Source organism: Salvia splendens, chromosome 3 (genome assembly GCF_004379255.2).
Source record: "Salvia splendens isolate huo1 chromosome 3, SspV2, whole genome shotgun sequence".
Classification (NCBI taxonomy): Eukaryota; Viridiplantae; Streptophyta; class Magnoliopsida; order Lamiales; family Lamiaceae; genus Salvia; species Salvia splendens.
This window is the reverse complement of record NC_056034.1, coordinates 17,554,200-17,570,187: the sequence shown is the minus strand read 5'-3', so window position 1 is coordinate 17,570,187 and position 15,988 is coordinate 17,554,200. Positions and strand designations below refer to the sequence as shown.

The window sequence follows — 15,988 nt, the reverse complement described above, 5'->3', positions numbered from 1 at the left end:
GGAGAAAGAAACGTTAGCTGTGGTGTATTCCTTTGAAAAGTTCCGACCATATTTACTTGGGTCGAAGGTGATAGTGTTCACTGATCACGCAGCGATTAAGTACCTGTTGGCAAAGAAGGAGTCTAAGCCAAGACTAATCCGATGGGTGTTGTTCCTGCAAGAATTCGAGTGGAAAGTGAAGGACAAGAAAGGGACCGAGAATAAGGTAGTCGATCATCTAAGCAAAATTTTTCAAGGAGATACAAAGGAGGCTATACCTGATGCATTCCCAAAGGAGCATCTACATTGCATGGGAGAATCCTCTAGACCTATTAGATGGGAGAAGTTGTTCGCAGTAACCGGTCCAGGAGATTCGGACAAAGGGAAGTATCAGCTGAATACAGAGCCACGGTTCGCGGACCTGGCAAACTACTTAGTCACATGAGAGCTGCCCAGTACTCCAGATATTTCTCGGGCCCAAAGGATGAAAATTAGGAGTGAGGACAAGTACTATTTTTGGGATGATCCATACCTTTGGAGGATGGGTTCAGATCACGTGATTAGAAGATGTATTTCAGAATGGGAACAGAGGGACGTGCTGGACCATTGGCATGTAGTGGCCCAAGAAAAACTGCACGGGAGGTTTTAGATTGTGGATTTTACTGGTCGTCGTTGAACAATGACGCTTATGAGTTCTGCCAGAATTGTGGCCGCTGCCAGTAGACTTGGGGAATCTCTACTCGTGATGAGATGCCAGGTCCCAGTAATTGTCTGTGAAGTGTTCGATGTCCGGGGGATGGACTTCATGGGTCCATTCCCATCTTCCTATGGAAATTCTTACTTACTGGTGGCAGTAGATTATGTATCGAAGTGGATAGAGGCTAAGGCGACTGCCACATGTGAAGCAAAGGAAGTCACGAAGTTCCTTAAGGCTAACATTTTCATCCGATATGAAGTGCCGAGGGTGGTCAATTCAGACCAGGGAACGCAATTCTGTAACCGAACCATGGAGGCCCTTATGAAGAAATACGGAATACATCACCGACTTTCTACTCCGTATCACCCACAAAGCAACGGGTAAGCAGAAATGTCTAACCGAGGGATCAAAGGAATTCTAGAAAAAACAGTCAACCCGTCAAGGAAAGATTGGAGCAGACGGTTGGATGATGCACTCTGGGCCTATCGGACTGCGTTCAAAACTCTCATTGGAATGTCGCCTTACACGCTCGTGTTTGGCAAGATGTTCCATCTCCTGGTCGGTGTAGAACATATGGCGTACTGGGCAGTCAGAGAGATGAATATGAAACCCTAGGCCTGTGAAGAGGAAAGGAAGCTCCAACTGCAAGAGCTGGAGGAATTGAGCCTTGAGTCATACGATGCTGCGATGTGGTATAAGGAAAAAACTAAGTTGTGGCACGACAAAAACCTCTGGGTCAAGGAGTTGCAGGTTGGTCAGAAAGTGCTCCTGTTCCAATCACGGTTGAAGCTGATGCCCGGAAAGCTAAAGTCTAAATAGATCGGACCCTATACGATCGTTGGCCTCAGAGTAAATAGAGCTGTGGAAATTTAGGGAAGCGCTTCTAACACTACCTCTTTCCTTGTTAATGGTCACGAAGTTAATGTGTTTAGGGATAGTTCAGAGCTGTGTGTGGTGGAAAAAATTCCACTACGCATGCTCCCCACTATCGCCTAACTGGTCAGATTGTTTAGGTATTCTTCAGGAATTCTTAGGTCAGGTAGATAGGAATGATTTTCAAAAAAATATGTGGACTGTACCATGATATTCCCAAGAATACCTAAACATGATTTGTAAATAATGTGAATATGTTTTCTTGAAACTTGATAAAAAGAAAAACCAAACAAAGAAAAAAATTGTTTTAACCCAAAAATATTTTTGTAATACCAAACATGCCTGGGAAAGTAATTTGACATTGAAAAGATTTTTTAGATTCATATCCCCTAGATCATGTTGTTCGGTGTTTGTTTTTAGTTAAAATTTTCGTAAGTGTTGAGGGTACATGACCCGGGAGAATGGGGAAAAATTTCTAAGGAATCATGTGTAAGAAAAAGGTGGGAGGAACAAACGAAAAAAGGGGGGGAGCTTTAAAATTTTTAAAATTTGAATTTCAAACCTGGGGGACGCATACGGTCGCTTAAGTCAGGACGCAACCGTTCGGCCTTCCCCTATTTTTATTTTTTTTTTCTTTTCTTTCCTTATTTCTGTTTTCCTTATTTTCCTTTTCCTTTTCCTAAAATAATCTCACCTAAACTCATTAACTTCCACCCCAAAATATTTTCCCCCATAACTCCCAAATTATTCTCTCACAACTCACAAATTCCTCTCTGCAGAAAAGTAGTTTCCGATAACCTCGCCGTAAAACACTGCTCACCAGATAGAGAAACGACCCGCAACCCGCCAATCCCGCCGGAAGAATGCACAACCACCGAAAGAAACGGCGGGAGGAACGTCAAAGAAGGCATCGTCTTCTAACCCTACCGCCCAGAAACTGCCGTCGGTACCACCACCAAAAATTATCGAGCCTGCGACTGCCCAAATCACAGTGCCTGCAACCGCTCCAACGTCAATGCTAGCACCGACCGCACTCCCTCCACTGCCAGAAATGAGTTCGAGCGCGCCTACCTCTACGGTCACTCCCACCGCCACCACGATGACCGAAGAGCTTGACCCAGAGCAGATTATGAAGGAATTTCTCTAGAAATTCGGATGTGGAGTGAGGGCGAGTGATCTTTTCACTCGAATGGGGGCTGCATGTCAAGAGGAAGAAGCAACCTCAACCCTAACCCCACTCGAGATTCCACCCAGACCCCAAACCTTGATTGAGACACCCACATCTCAAGCCCTATGCACACTAAGAAACCCAAGACCCTACCGAACCCCCCATATAGAAACCCCAGCCCAAGAAATAACCCCCACAGTACCAACCTCCCATATCGAAACCCAAGACCCTACCGAACCCCGTGTGGAAGAAACAAAGAACACCAAAGAGGGGGAGGATAAAATCGAAGATGAGGAGGGAGTGAAACTGACTGAGGAGGGTGATGAGGGCGATTGGGGTGATGAGACAGGGGATGAGAAGGAAGTGAAACTGACCGAGGAAGATGATGAGGATGATGAAGGTGGTGAGGCAGGGGATGACGAGGAAGTCAAATCTGAGGGTGAGGGGGTAGGAAAACAAACGGAAGGAGACGAGAAGGATAACGAGATACAAGAGCAGGTTGAGAGTATGGTAGGTGAGGAAGAAGAGGAGACTGTTGAGAGGAGTCTGATAGGGTTGATGAGAAGGAAGAAACAACACCGGTTGTCGAGGAGGAAACCGGAGATCGAGATACATAGATAGGAATTGAGGCCGAGATCGTCGTGCTAGACGATATGACGTAGGACGACAAGGGAATCCCAGTTGACGAGATAACGGTTAGGAGACACTCACGTCGGGCTAAGAATTGGGAGAACGCAGCGCCTGCCAAACTGCAAAGGGAACTGAGGCTGAGCGACTCCGAGGAAACAGGAGACAATATTCCCCAGGCCCAGGAAACTCCGGACGCTGCAGAAGATGTCTCTCCAGAGGCCTTGGAGAAGAGGTACGAAGCAGAAAGGAAACGTAAGGGGAAGCAAGAAGCTAAGCCCCATAAGAAGAAACCTCACCAGGACTGTGTTGGTCGATGAGGCCACTCCATAGACAATCCCTATTCTGCTTGCTTCGCCGACTGAAGAGGAAGAAGCACAAAAGGAATCTGAAAAGGAGACCGAGGACCCCTAGGAGGAAGAATGTGTGTTCGAAAAGATGGAGGTCCTTGTTACCAGGAAATTGTTGGAAGCGATGGTCCACTTCGAGGACCCCAAACAGAGCATGGCGGGTGAAGGAAGAGTGTCGAATAGGAAAGTGGATAAGTCAGGAAAAAGTCTGTGTCTCTCAGACCTGAGAGATCGAGGTGTGGAGGAGAAGTTCATCTCCTATTTCAAGAGCATCGGGTTCGAGTGGCTCTGACGAAGAAATTCTTCACATCCTTCAAATTCAAATCCACCATAAATCCCGACGCAAACTCAATTACATTCCAACTATTCAACAAGAAGATGGTGATGAGTATCAGAGAGTGGTCACTGGGGATGGGGCTATTTACGCCCGAAGAGGATGAGGAATGGGGCCTGGAACGAAAGAGAGATTGGTTCACCGAAGAAGACAAAAGGGCTTCGTAACTGAGGAGGCCTGGAGGATGATTGCCCACAAGAAAAGAGGAAAATTCAAGACAAGTTGCTCTAAAGGAATACATATCACTGACCAAGTCCTCCACATGGCGCAAGTATACATCGGATACAATCTGCTGGGTCAAGTAGGCGCAACTCTCACCACTCCAGAGATGTACTTTATGTGGTGCATGCTTAAGGGCGTGAAGGTGCATCTAGGTTATTGGATGGCCTAAGCATGCCACCTGGTCAGGACCCACTCAGATCGCCATCTCTACACTTGCAACCTCTTAGGAGACTTCATCAAGAGGTACGTAGCCATGAAGATAGTCGATTCAATCACCCACCTGCCCTTGTGCGATGCCCCTTGGAGTTTTGATCTCCCCTTTCTCTTCAACAAGGGACTCAACATAATTAAGGATGGCGAAGTCTGATTCTATGAGGTCGGGAAACAGGAGGGGGTGACAGTGAAGACCGAGAGAGAGGAGGACGAGGCGCCAGCGAAGGTGGCTGATGATGGGTGGAAAACTAGGATGGAGGAAATGATTTTGAAGCTGGGCGAGAATGCGGAGGCTCAGAGGGGACTGATGGAGGTACATAGAGAAAATGATCTAGGTCGTCGACGTGATGATGAGAATGGTCGCTGTGGTCGAGCAGCAGATCCTCCCGGCCCAGCAGTGCATGAAGAGGAGCCACCCCAGGAGCCACCCCAGTGAAGCCAGTTTCCAGCTCAAACAAGCCCCAGCAACTACTCTAGCCATGAAGAGGAAGGATGATGAACCAACCCCACCACCACCAAAGAAAACAAAGAAGGTAGCCAGGAAGTCTGGTCCCCATGGGAACCAGAGTCAGAATTGATCACCCCCTATACACCAAGTAATTTTAAGTTTCCGTTTTAGTTTTTATTTTTAGTTAAGTCGTATATATGTTATGTACTGTCTCCCACTTAGGCCATTGTTGGGCTTAAGTGTGAGAAGTTTGTGTGTCTAGTATGTGTTTTGTTAGTCTATATGTTTTAGATATACGCTCTGTCAAGGAAGTTTGTGTTTTTCTTGTGATTGTTTCTATCTGTTTTTGTGTGTGCACTAACTGCCCTGTTTTCCACTTCATCGGGAATGCTTGGGGACAAGTAGGAATGATGTGGGAGGGAGGTTAGCGTGATAAGTGTCAGAGCATGCATGTTTCTACTTGGTCTAGGAGTCAGTAGATTTTTTTTAGGTTCTATGTTTATGCATATCTGGTGAAATAAAAAAGCAAGTGAGTGAGAGTGATTGAAGAGAGAATACATGTCAATTTATGAAACCCTCTTCTTTAATAATGAAATCAGTTCGGACAAAGTGAGGACGATAGAAAAAGCCTTAAGTTAAGCCAACTGTGAAGCCCTCTAAGAGTGAGTTAGAAGCCTAGAGTAGAACACTTTCTACTAAACACTAAAAAACAGAGTGGCTGTCATTGATTCTAAGAGAAAAATGACACAAGTAGTAAGGACTAAAGGCAATAGGGATAGCCATTTGAGCTCAATTCTTTCGAACCTCTTGAACCTGCCTCATTGGAAAGGCACCCTTTAGTAAACACTTTGGGCCTACACTGAATTTTTCCCTTTTTTTTTAGAACCATTAGCCTTCATGCCATGTGAACAAGGGGACAGGGATGGAGCAGCTCACCATTTGGGGTACGAAATAGGATGATAGAACATGGGAGAAAAAGAAAAAAATTCAAAAAAGAAAACGGGTAGGAAAAGTTGTCACCTGACCCAAGAAAAAAGAAAAAAAATCAGAAAATAAAATGGGCAGGAAAAGTTATAACCTGACCCAAGAAAAAATATATATGTATATAGAAAAAATTAGCGAAAAAAAGAGAAAAGAAAAACAAAGGACAGAAAAAATTTTATCTGACCCGGTAGAAAAGAGTAGAGAATAAGGCTAATTAGTCAGGGAACATCTCCAAATTTTGGAAAGTTAGAATTGTACATAGGGAGGTTGTTTCTAATTTTTTGTCCCTAAGTTCACATGTCCGCAGTATGTTTTCACTTATACTTCTAGAACTTAGGACCCCTAGGACTCTCACCTATATACACTATAATCCCCTAGCCCCATTACAACCTAATGAAAGACCTTGAGGAACTATTCTGTGTCGGCCGATCTCAAGGCATCAGTGGTATGGCAAAATGATGAGCGAATGATCTTAACATCCCTGGTGAAGAATGAGTGATCGAGTGAATCCAACGAATGGTAAGGACTAAAGCTATCTTGACGAACTGAGAACCTGACCAGATAGAAGAAGGGAGGGTGAGGAATCTGAGGCTTTAGAGGCTTGAATTGATTTGTTTGAGAGTTTGGTGGTTTTGGGTTTGGATTTGGTGGTGGTGGTGGTGGTGGTTTTTGAGATTGGATTTGGGGATAGTGAATATTGGATTGAGGGAAGTTGGGAGGGTGTCCATGACTTGGCTTTCGATGGGAATGGAATGGGTCAAGTTTGGATGATTTTGTCAAAATAAATAGACTCCACATAAATTAAAATGGGAATTTTTTTAAATAGGTGTGGCAAAACAATATGGTAATGTTCACAATTTCATTCTATAATATTTTCTGTCGTTTTACTTGTATACAAATTCATTTAAGGAGTCATTCTATCTACGTCCAAAAGTAATAATGCGTGTTTATTACATGATAATTGACGACTTTTTTTTGCCAAACTCTGATTTATTATGAATTTTTTTAAATTTGAATGATCAATTTCTCATAATGATTTTCTTCAGGCAATGCAATGCTAACCTAACGTACACGTGTAGAATTTTAGTAGTGTGGATAAATAGTGAAACAAATGAGTACTAATGTGAGGACACCAATTTAGCATTCAATTATGAAATGTGCAGGACAAACCGCCACTGAGATCATCGAGAACTGATAAGGTTTGTTTCATGCATTGGTTTGAGATCAAAACTCTGTGTTTTCGGTGCACTAATGTATGTTTCTAAGTTCAGGTGCGTGAAAAATCTGCCGAACATAGGAAGTGCATATAAATTACAAGGGGGCAGAGAAAAGGAGGAAAATGAAGTAAAAAACGCCACCAATTTACCTGACCGAGGAGATGAAAAGGAACGCTGGCAGAATACAAAAATGGAGCAAGGAGCAAGTATAAGGATGAAGGGCAACAAAGACAAATTATGAAGAGTGAGTGCCCTAGGGATTGCTGCCTATATAAAGGGACGACCCCTTTTAGAAGAGGAGCCTTCTTTTCAGCATTTTTTCGATCTTTTACACTTAGTCTCCTTAGTTTCACTCTCCAATCATAGTTCACTTCACTTCACACGCACTTGGCACTTATGGGGTGACTTCCGGCTACCGTGGTGGTTCCTAGCTAGTTTCTGTGGTGTAACACCGTCCTCACGAGGGCGAAGATACAATTTGCTTTTATTTTCCGTTGTCTATTCTCGCCATGAACTTCCTTGTCGAAAGCTCGACGACTGCTTTGTGATTTGGAATTTGTTCTCGTGGATATGACAATTTCTACGTTTTGTTTTACTATGGTTTATGATGTTTGATGTTGTTCTACTGATTTTGGATGCTTTTCGCAATTGACTGTTGCATTGGAATTGAGATTGGTTGAATCCGAGGTTGTTTGTTGAGTGGTTGTTTGAATCGAAGTTCATGTTCCTGGATCTGAAGGTTGTTGGGTTTGGATCGGTTGGATCTGGAAGGGATTGTGAGTCGGAGTTGTGGATCTGATATGTGGTGAACTGAATCTGCATGATTATGGCATTTTTACTGTTGTTCTCGCATCTGCTAGGCCCAGTAGTTTAGATCTGTTGATTTTAGCTTTTAATTCCTTGTTTAATTTCAGATCTGGAACTTGCTCTGTTTTTATGATATTTATTACTCTGTTTTATTCTGTTTTCCCGATTGAATTCCTGAAGAAGATGAAGTTTGTTAGTAGTTAGGATCAAATCTGCGATCTGTTTGTTCTCTTCGCCTTGTCCTTTTACTTTTCTGTAGCTTTTCCAGAACCTGGACATTTAGGGAAATTTGGTCCCCACTTTCTGTGCTAGTTTGTTCGGTCATTTTAGGAAAGTCAGTATAGTCTCCAGTTCGTTGATTTTGTCTCGCAAGTTGATTTTACATTTTGAGTCATGCATGTGCCGTACGCACCCGTTTCCTGGACCCAGTAGACAGAATAGTTAGCTTTCATTTCCTAAGTCCAGCAGTTTAAAATTCTCGACCCAATTGTTGCGTGGCAGCAGCCGAACCCTCCCAAAACCCTCTAAATGCATGCTAACTCATCCGTTCTCGTGGGATTGATCCTTTACTTTTCTATACTAGCCAATAGTGTAGTGGGTTGAGGTTTTTGAAGCGGAAAAGTGTGTGTCCAAAGACCGAATTCTGAAGGTTCCACAATTTTCTAGACCCTGTAATCTAGTGAATCCTATGAACCTAAGGATTTGTGATATATCAATAGCACAATGCACTATTCTCCTACTTCCAAGTACCTTAAGAACCTCTTGGTGGATTAGCCGGTTAGGGCTTTATCAGAGGTGATAAGGTGGAGATCTATTGGGCGATTGTGCCTTAAATGCATAGCGAAATCTTTTTTCACTTAGCGTAGCAATTCAAACATGAATAATTTGGCTCCTTGGTTTTAGCTGAGATATGTGCGCGTGTAAATAAATTTTGGCTATAGAATGGGCATGGAAGAACGGTTTTAGATCAACCACTAGTACAATTACAGAGCTTTTGCGCTCTCCCCCCTACTTAGCTTTCTAATTCCTACTCAAAACTGGTGTTAGTCTTTTATTAATTATTTCTATATTATAATTGATCATATTGACAGAATCACATAATTTTTTTCATCATCCAAATTATTATACTATTTTATTTGTTTATTATTCAATTTTTGTGGTATTAGATTGAACCGAAACTAGATTCAATACATAACGGTATCATAGTGATAAGACCTATTTCATGCATCGGTTTAGGGGTAAAATGTATGCTACTTGATCAGTTTATCGCGCAAAGCAAGTGTTAATTGTGCAGGAATGCCGCTTGACAAGGGCAACAAGGCCAAGCTGATCAAGCTGGTACAGAAGGCGAATTAGGCCAAAAACCGGGTGGGTTGATCAAGGGAGTAATCAAGCAGTTAGTAGGGGGACCACTTCATTCTAGAAGAAAGAAACGTGAGGCTGATGCGCTAGATGGCGATCATCAATCGGTTATCAAGGACGACATTCTAGAAGGGGACACGTGTTGATACGTAAGACGCAAGGACGAAGCCGATCATCATTCTGTTATTGAGGAGCGACGTCATTCTAGAAGAAGGGCACGTATCAATCGATGAGGCGCTCAATCCCAGCAAGGACGAATATTCGCTGCCAGAGACGTTACCCCAGCTGGAGATTGTTGCGACTAGCTTATTAATAGAGGAACCATCCTAATAAAAATCTTCCTCCTTCCGCTTCTAGTTTAGCTTTTCTTTTTAGTCTAGTTTCCAGTTCCAAGTTTTCCTCAGTTCTAAAGATAGCTTAGTTAGATAATAGCAATGGCCAGTTAGAAGAGAGCGACCAAAGGGAGCGCGACAGAGAAATCAATATCTGTTCGGCGTTGTCTCAAGTTTCCGACCGAGAGTTTCTCGGCAGGATTCGCTTTCTTACTTTCCAGTTTTAGCTGCTTAAGTTCAATTCTTCGTTGTTTCGTAGTTAAAGAATCGATCTTTTGTATTCTGCATGATTACAGTTCTGTTTTGAGCATTGAGTATAAAAATAAGAGTTATTTTGTTTTCGTCATCTCGATTACTGTTCCAGTCTAGTTCAACTTTAAAGTCTCGGATCCAGTGTTTAATCATGATGAATGGCAAAGTGTTTTGTGTTTTCGTAGCAAGCCTAGGTAGTTAAGTCCTTTTCCAGCATGATGAGTTACTTGATCCAATAGTTAGTTTACATTCCGCCTAGCGTAACCCAGTAGTTTTAAACTCCTAATTTAAAGCGTGGCAGCAGCCGACCCCTGTTCACTACTCACACACTCAATGCACCGGTTTCTCTGTGGGATCGACCTCGTACTTGCCGCTTTATTGTTAAAGTAGTGCAAATTTGGGAGTTATAAATATTTCTTTCGGTGGAGCGAGAGAGAACGTCTTGATCAAGTGGCAACGACATTTGCTAACTGATCCACTCGATTCGGTTATCTTCCATATAGCTTGATCCACTCCGCGCTTTCTCCGAGCCTCCACCACATAGCCAAAGTTTTCAGTTCTAAAATAGTCTTTAGTCACCATGGGATAAAAAGGAGTTCAATTGAAAAGTTTTCTAGGTATGTTAACTTCGAAATATGGATACTCAAGATGAATATTATATGATATATTAAAATAGGTGGGGTTCATTATGTTTGAGGACTTATACTCCATCAGTCCTCGTTAATTTAATTTCCTTTTCCGTTGGTTCCCATCAGTCCTCGTTAATTTAATTTCCTTTTCCGTTTGTTCCCAATTAATTGGCATCCTTATATACTACTTTTAGTAATGATCTTGTATTTCACTAACTCATTATACTAAAATTTTATTATAAAATTAATATATAAAATTAGGACTAATATTCCACTATCTTTTTCCACCCACTTTTTACTATTCCCTCCGTACCACAACAGGAGTCACATTTGGTGTAGGCGTAAATTTTAAGAAATGTTAATAACATTGGATTTCAGAAGTTAGTGAAATATGTGGTCTATTTTCTTATGTTGATTTTATAATAGAATGTGAGTTAAGTGAGTTAGTGGAATATGTGATTATAATAAAAGTGAACGGTAACTCTTATAATGGAATGAACTAAAATGATAAAACGTGACTTTTATTATAGAACGAAGAAGAAGGTACCTTTCTTAAAAGTTAAAACTCTACCAAATTAAAAGGGGAAGTAAACGAGAAAATAAGGATTGAAGAGATAGGACAAGGGAGCAGTGCAATGCCACTGCCAGCTCTCACCGACATCCCATAAGGGGTCCCGCAATTTGAAGAGAATAGAGGATTGAACGCATACTTCCTGTTTTACTTTGTCTTGTCCAAAAATTATGTTTTGTATTGTGAATAATTATACTTAATGAAATATTCAAGGAAAGAAGGTTTTCAAACATTCATTATCTAAGGCCACAAATTATATATAACATCATTTATATTGTTTGATGATATTGTATTTCAATTATAGAATGTGATTACATTTTTCATCGGTTCCTCTATAAACCTTTTTCCGTCCGAGTCATGACCCATTTCTTATATTTGTGAGGTCCAACACCCGAAGGCCAAACTCTGTGAACTGATACTATGATTTATTTTGATGAGTTATTTGGTAAATATTCGTACGTATTCAGTTTCCTTTTTTTCTTTTTTTTTCTCAGTAAGATTTTTTCACTTTCAAATTTCAGAAAATTTTGAATTTTAGCATAATTGATTAGAAGGTTAAAATGAAAATAAAGTTGATTTGAGTTGAAATCTCTGAATATATACCCGAATATTTGTAGAATAACGAAGACAGAATTAATCCTTGGATCACGGCTGAGATTAAGGTAAAGTGCTAGCCTTTACACCAATAAAACCTAACCAAATATACTTTGCTCATTATAAAGCGCTTATAAAATAGGAGAAAAAGATAGCTCCTCAAATAGATAAAATTCAAAATGTAGTTGTCGTCAAACCTTCAATTGCTTCTTTCTCTAGCGTGAGAAATTGAGAAAAAATCTTAAAATTTAAATGAATATATCCAACTGTGTAGGACTGTTCAGATGTACATAAATACTACCTCCGTTCCATGTGAAGTATCATATTTAATATGAGCACGAATTTTAAGAAATATAAAAAAATATGAATTGAATAAGTTAGTGGATTATAAATCTCACATATATATATTAGTTTTATAATAAAATATAAGTAAAATTGATTGGTGTAATGTGAGTTCTATTTATTATTTACAGAAATGTGACTATTATTATGGGACAGATCGAACTAAGAAAAATGAGACAGAGGAAGCAAAAATAAAGCCGAAAGAAAAACAATTTAAAAATTAAAAGTACTCCTACAAAAATGATTTAAAATGTGATTGAATTGAGGGAAAAGTGAAAACAGTTGATGAAGCAGAGTGAAAGGCAGAGGATCATTATCAATATTCATTTCATTTTCCGCGTTATTTATTTAACTCAACCGCCTTTACCTTATCAGACATCCACTTGTAATTGTTTCCTCTGATTCTCTCTCCGTGTCTACCAATTTTGAAGACGAAAAATGAATCAAGAGATGAGCGAGGAGGAGAAGATAGCGTACGTGTTCAAAGTGGTGGTGATCGGCGACTCCGCCGTCGGGAAGACTCAGCTGCTGTCGAGGTTCGCGAAGAACGAGTTCTGCTTGGACTCCAAGTCCACCATCGGCGTCGAATTTCAGACAAGAACCGTCTCCATCAGTTCTAAACTCGTCAAGGCCCAGATCTGGGACACCGCCGGCCAGGAGAGGTCTGTAATTGTTGTAATAATTGTTGTATTTTAATGGATTGTAATAATTGTTGGAAATTAATTAAGTCAGGTACAGAGCTGTAACGAGCGCGTACTACAGGGGAGCCCTGGGGGCAATGCTGGTGTACGACGTGACAAAGCGGCAGAGCTTCGACCACGTGGCCAGATGGGTGGATGAGCTCAGGGCTCACGCCGACGCCTCCATTGTTATTATGTTGATCGGTAACAAGGCTGATCTCCTCGACTCCAGAGCTGTTCCTGCTGAGGATGCTGTGGAATTTGCAGAGACCGAAAATTTGTTCTTCTTCGAAACGTCGGCGCTCAGCGGCGAGAATGTGGAGCCTGCGTTCCTGAAGCTGCTCCAGGAAATCTATGATGTGGTTTCTAAGAAGGCCTTGGATAGCAGCAATTTGGTGAAGCCCAATGGGGGGCTGCTGTCCGGGTTGAAGATCGAAGCTGCTCAGTCTGAAGTTAGTGAGATGAAGAACTTGTCTACTTGTTCTTGCTGACTCTTGTTTCTCAATATGTGCTAGTTTTGCTGTGTTTTCGATCTTCATATTAGTATAACTCATCATGAATCATGATTGTGTTTTGGCTTCAAAATGCTTTTTGATGAGCTCAATCCGGTAGATTCTTTTAGTACAAATGTGATTTGTTCGGTATATCTTATGATTAAATGCGCATTATGTTTATATGATAATAAGTTATAAGATAATTCTGTCTTATTAAAATAATCTCATAACTAATCTTATATGCATATTATATAATAATGACTTAGAGCATCCATAACGGGGCATCCTAAAGTCCGTCCTATAGGGCGCCCTATGCTGCTCCACATCAGCATTCTATCATCTCATCCTTCCACCTACAGTGGGACGCCCTAAAGTCCGCCCTATAGTTTTCACTACTATTTTATTAATTAATTTTTTATGTTTTCAAATATGTCATGCAAAATTATAAAAAAAAACACTACGATTAAAGGCAAATCCTACATTACTAATTAAAAAAAAATTACAAGAGTTAGAAATAAAAAACAAGTTCACTAAATCCTACATTACTAATCCTTCATTCCCAGCTTGCGGCGCAGATTATCGATCATCCACTTGAGGTATTCAGCTTTGCTCGGGTCCTCGCACTGCATGAGGGCGTGGTGCGTGTCCAACAACGACCTCCGGTTGGCGGCCGCCACCAACTCCGCGTAGGCATGTCCCGCAGCCAAAGTCAGGGCTGGAGTCGGGGTCGAGTCCGCGGCCGCGGCCTGTGAGGATGTCGCCTTCGCCTTGCCCTTGTTCTTGGCAGCCATGACGCCAATGGGATGTCGAGAGGACATCGGTGTGCCGGAACTCTCATCCTCGTACATCGGCTGGTTGAGGTCCATCGGAGGTGTGCCGCTGTCGCTGCTCGTATAATCACCGGTGGCAGTGTTCTTCGTCCTCTTCGCCGCAGCCGATAGGGGCCTAATCCCTCCTTGGAACTTCTGCATATCCTTCAAGAGAAGCCATGAGTTGTAATGTTTGAAATCCCCGTACAATGAAATGTACGACGCAAGCTCTTTATCGCGCACATCAGTTAAACTCTCGCCATTGCCCTGCTCCCTCAAGCACTTCTCGTACTCCGCTGAGAACAAATTGACCTGCTTCTTCACCTGATCCCAGTGCTTGCGGAGCTGCTCCCTATGACGCTTGTAGGCGGCTGCCGGCTTGGCCTTGTTATAGCGATCAACGATGCCCTCCCAGTACGTGATTTGGTTTTGGTTGTTGGCAAACACCGGGTCCTCTGAAATTTCAATTAAACACCTAACCAAGACGATAGTTTCATCCGGATTGTAGTTCGTCCTCCCTGGGGCGAACTCTTCATTCTTCTCTGGAGGCGGCAACTTCTGGGCCCTTTGCCTGTTCCGCTTCTTCTTAGTGGCGGAGCCCGAGGCGGCGGCGACGGCGGCAGCGGCGCGGCGGGGTGGGGCGTGGGCGCGGGTGGGAGACGGCTCCATGTCTGACAGCCCGTACGAATCCGTACTAAAATCGGGATCGTACTGGGTGTTGAAATCAAAGGGCAGATATTCATCAGGGTCTGTACCCGGCCACCGTGTACCACCACTGAATATCGGACTATTCGGACTTGGGTAATCACCGGGATTTATTTTTAGTGTATGGAAGAGTGAGAATGGAAGAGTTGAGTGAATGGAAGAGTGAAGTTGGGGTGTATATATATAATAAATTTTGAAGAATTAAATAAAAAAAAGGAAAACGCGTTACATCGTCCGTGGTATCGTCCGCGTGATCCGCAGTGGGGCGGACGATACCGCGGACAACGCGTGGTCGAAGCCCTATCGTCCGCGGTCGATGCATAGGGCGCGGACGATGGATGTGTCATCGTCCGCTCCACTGTGGATGCGTCATCGTTCGCCTCACTGTGGATGCCCTTATGACTATCGAACGACAACATAATATTATTGTCAGGTGTTTGCATGTAGTATGTTTTCTGGTGGGATAAGGCTAAAACTATCGCTGTCGGAGTAAATTTGCCACTAAAATCCCTACGGCATCATGTGGCTGATGATAATCATATCTGTTGATAAAAATTATCCATAGGCAAAACATATTAGTGTTAATGTTTGTTAACTATTTTTTTTTTTATGTCTAGACATCATTGTTTTTTAATTTAATAATCGGCAATACAAAGATATCCTTAAAGTACAATACTAAATGTAATTTCATAAAAAATGTTCGTCATAAAATAATTGTGAATAAATTTAAATTATATGATGGATTAAAATTTCATCAAAGCTTATGATTTGTTAGATAATTTACTCAATAAAATAATGGCTTAATGTTGCATTGCAAACAAGCAAACTTGATTTTAGCTTGAAGTATTTTATACATAGATTAACAAAATAAATAGTGAGGTATTTGCTCGTGCATATGGAAGCATGGGTCAATCATAGATAAGCATATGATACAATAATGGTATTGAACAGCCATTTACGTACTCGTGCATTTATCGCTTGAGACAACTTGCATGTAACCTGAATAAGCATTCATTTTCTGTCTAATGTATAATGCCAACGTTTGTGACGGCAGTGCCTAAACTCAAAATCATTATTACTACAAGAATGAGACAGCTCAAGAACTTAACACACACACACACACAATCATTGCCATTCACCAATAATCACTCACCTAATGTAGGACCTTTCTATCTGTGTTTTATAAATCTACTTCACACCTATAACCTCAAACCATTAATGCTATGAAGTGTAACTTATAAAAAACTGAAATCCATAATCACTATTTATTCATGATGGTGTGCATTTACAATTACAACC

General features: G+C 41.7%; 2 protein-coding genes across 2 annotated transcripts; both read left to right on the top strand.

Annotated features, from left to right (window-relative positions):
- Nucleotides 1-2,738: 2,738 nt before the first annotated feature.
- Nucleotides 2,739-3,664, top strand: LOC121796680 (glutamic acid-rich protein-like). Its single transcript, XM_042195478.1, has 2 exons — nt 2,739-3,227; nt 3,380-3,664. The coding sequence occupies exons 1-2, from the start codon at nt 2,739-2,741 to the stop codon at nt 3,662-3,664; spliced, it is 774 nt and encodes a 257-aa protein (XP_042051412.1).
- Nucleotides 3,665-12,175: 8,511 nt separating this feature from the next.
- On the top strand, nt 12,176-13,266 carry LOC121793447 (ras-related protein RABA3-like). Its single transcript, XM_042191452.1, has 2 exons — nt 12,176-12,663; nt 12,734-13,266. The coding sequence occupies exons 1-2, from the start codon at nt 12,440-12,442 to the stop codon at nt 13,170-13,172; spliced, it is 663 nt and encodes a 220-aa protein (XP_042047386.1). The 5' UTR covers nt 12,176-12,439; the 3' UTR covers nt 13,173-13,266.
- Nucleotides 13,267-15,988: the final 2,722 nt, after the last annotated feature.

Bases quoted from the DNA above. Each gene is read 5' to 3' on its own strand.
- LOC121796680 (XM_042195478.1), top strand. From the start codon at position 2,739: ATGGGGGCTGCATGTCAAGAGGAAGAAGCAACCTCAACCCTAACCCCA. The intron at 3,228-3,379 runs GTAGGTGAGGAA...GATATGACGTAG, and splicing joins AAGAGCAGGTTGAGAGTATG to GACGACAAGGGAATCCCAGT.
- LOC121793447 (XM_042191452.1), top strand. From the start codon at position 12,440: ATGAATCAAGAGATGAGCGAGGAGGAGAAGATAGCGTACGTGTTCAAA. The intron at 12,664-12,733 runs GTCTGTAATTGT...TAATTAAGTCAG, and splicing joins GACACCGCCGGCCAGGAGAG to GTACAGAGCTGTAACGAGCG.